The 2,082-nt window shown below is 31.0% G+C and overlaps 1 protein-coding gene across 1 annotated transcript; it reads left to right on the top strand.

The window, feature by feature from the left end:
* The first annotated feature begins 414 nt into the window (after nt 1-414).
* On the top strand, nt 415-1,802 carry LOC111874618. Its single transcript, XM_033755526.1, has 3 exons — nt 415-449; nt 535-1,482; nt 1,517-1,802. Exons 1-3 carry the CDS (start codon nt 415-417, stop codon nt 1,608-1,610), a joined length of 1,077 nt encoding a protein of 358 aa, XP_033611417.1. The 3' UTR covers nt 1,611-1,802.
* Nucleotides 1,803-2,082: the final 280 nt, after the last annotated feature.

The following is a 2,082-nucleotide window of genomic DNA, read 5'->3' as shown; positions in this document are numbered from 1 at the left end:
TATCAATACACAAGTTATGTAGGATATGTCAAATAATTTTATGGTAATTAAAAATGTTTGAAAAGCAGATCACACTATCAGTAATATGATTTATAAGAAAATAAGGTGGTGATGACTGCTATGAGGGATAATTTAATGAAATATACAAAATCTTTATAATGGCAGTCCCTTTCAAGTAAAGTTTGTTATTTTCAAATCTGAAGAAGTCCATCATGTAAGGAAGCCCACTAATTTCCTTTTTAATGTTCTTTCAGGAGGGTGTTGTGGTGAATACCTGGCAGCAGCTATTTGATGATCACTTTGCTAACACATTTGAAGGTATTCGTTTGTATTCTGGTTTGAACAATAATCCAACTGAGGGACAGTTTGTAGATGCCCTGAAGATCATCAGTGCACTTGCTATCAGAGGTCTGTATGGAACTAGTTGTGAGGATGATGGTGCTACTGTTGTGTGTAACCTACAGTCATTGTTCAGGACACCTGATGGTTCTTCACTAAATCCGTCCACAAGAACCATATTCATCCTTCTAACAGGTTATTACAGGATCATTATAATAAAAATAAACTAACAATTCTTCATCAAAATATACGAGGAATTATTAATAAAGTTGATGAATTCTTAAATTCATTATCTCTTAATGCACCTCAAATTATCTGCTTATCGGAACACCACTTGAGAACTGATGAAATAAGTGAAGTAAATTTTAATCAGTATACTGTCGGTACTTCCTATTGTAGACAAACATACAGTCATGGAGGTGTGTGTGTTCTTGTTCATAAGAATATCCAATTTAATACTATTAATCTAGACCAATTTAACAAAGAGAAGGACCTTGAAATTTGTGCTTTGAAGTTAAACGTAGCTTCCAACAACTTCACTATTATTTGTATTTATAGATCTCCAACCGGCAACTTCTCATACTTTTTAAATCAGTTGGAATTAATTCTGAACAAAGTACACAAAACATCAAGTGAATTAATTTTATGTGGTGATCTCAATATAAACTATCTTAATGACAGTTCTAGGAAAGATCTCTTAGATTCTCTTTTAGCCTCTTTTAATCTCTTCAGTACGATTAACTTTCCTACCAGAATCTCTAATAACTCTTGCACCTTAATAGATAATATCTATATCAATACTCATCGGCATGAATATTCCGTGCACCCTGTTATTAATGGTCTATCAGACCATGATGCTCAGGCTATTACCTTAAATAATATCTCCATTCCTGTCCCTAAACATGTATCCACCTATACGAGAAACATTAACAACTACTCGATAAGTCAGTTTACATGTCTGTTAAGTTATGAAAATTGGGAAGATGTTTTTCTTGAAACCAATGTCAATGTAATTTTTAATAATTTTCTCAACACATTTCTAAGAATCTTCTATTCATGTTTTCCTGTGAAAAAATCCCAGTACTCTTATAAACAAAAACCATGGCTAACTACTGGTATTAGAATTTCATGTGCAAATAAAAGGAAACTTTATCTAACTTACAGAAATAATAATGATCCAAATTTCAAGGAATATTACAAGAAATATTGTCGAACCTTGGCTAGGGTCATTATGGCAGCAAAAAAATTTTATTATAATAAACTTCTATTAAAATCTAATAATAAGACCAAAACCACTTGGAACATACTTAAAACCATTACTAATATTAGAAGTCATAGTAATAATATATCTTCAATGACAATAAAGGATAAATTATCATGTAATCCATTAGCCATAGCAAATGCATTTAATACTTACTTTTCATCTGTAGCTGAAAATTTACTTACCAAAAATGTCTCTAGAAAAACCATCACTAATAATAAAGATTCCTTATCTTATTACATCAGAATTTCATACAGTCGTTTTCAACGATGAAACTCAGAAACACTACCACTTATGAAATTGAAAAAATAATCCATTCTTTGGAATCTAAGAATTCTCATAGGTATGATGAGATATCATCAAGAATTCTGAAAGTTACTACTCCCTATGTCTTATCGCCCTTAACATACATATTTAATATTATCTTACAAACAGGTATATTTCCGAATAGATTAAAATTCTCAGAAGTTAAGCCGTTATAT

This window comes from Cryptotermes secundus, unplaced genomic scaffold (assembly GCF_002891405.2).
Source record: "Cryptotermes secundus unplaced genomic scaffold, Csec_1.0 scaffold1815, whole genome shotgun sequence".
NCBI lineage: Eukaryota > Metazoa > Arthropoda > Insecta > Blattodea > Kalotermitidae > Cryptotermes > Cryptotermes secundus.
Note: the sequence above shows the minus strand (reverse complement) of the source record. Positions and strands in the feature narration are given on the sequence as shown.

Bases quoted from the DNA above. Each gene is read 5' to 3' on its own strand.
- LOC111874618 (XM_033755526.1), top strand. From the start codon at position 415: ATGGAACTAGTTGTGAGGATGATGGTGCTACTGTT. The intron at 450-534 runs GTGTGTAACCTA...TCCTTCTAACAG, and splicing joins AGGATGATGGTGCTACTGTT to GTTATTACAGGATCATTATA. The intron at 1,483-1,516 runs GAAACTTTATCT...AATAATAATGAT, and splicing joins ATTTCATGTGCAAATAAAAG to CCAAATTTCAAGGAATATTA.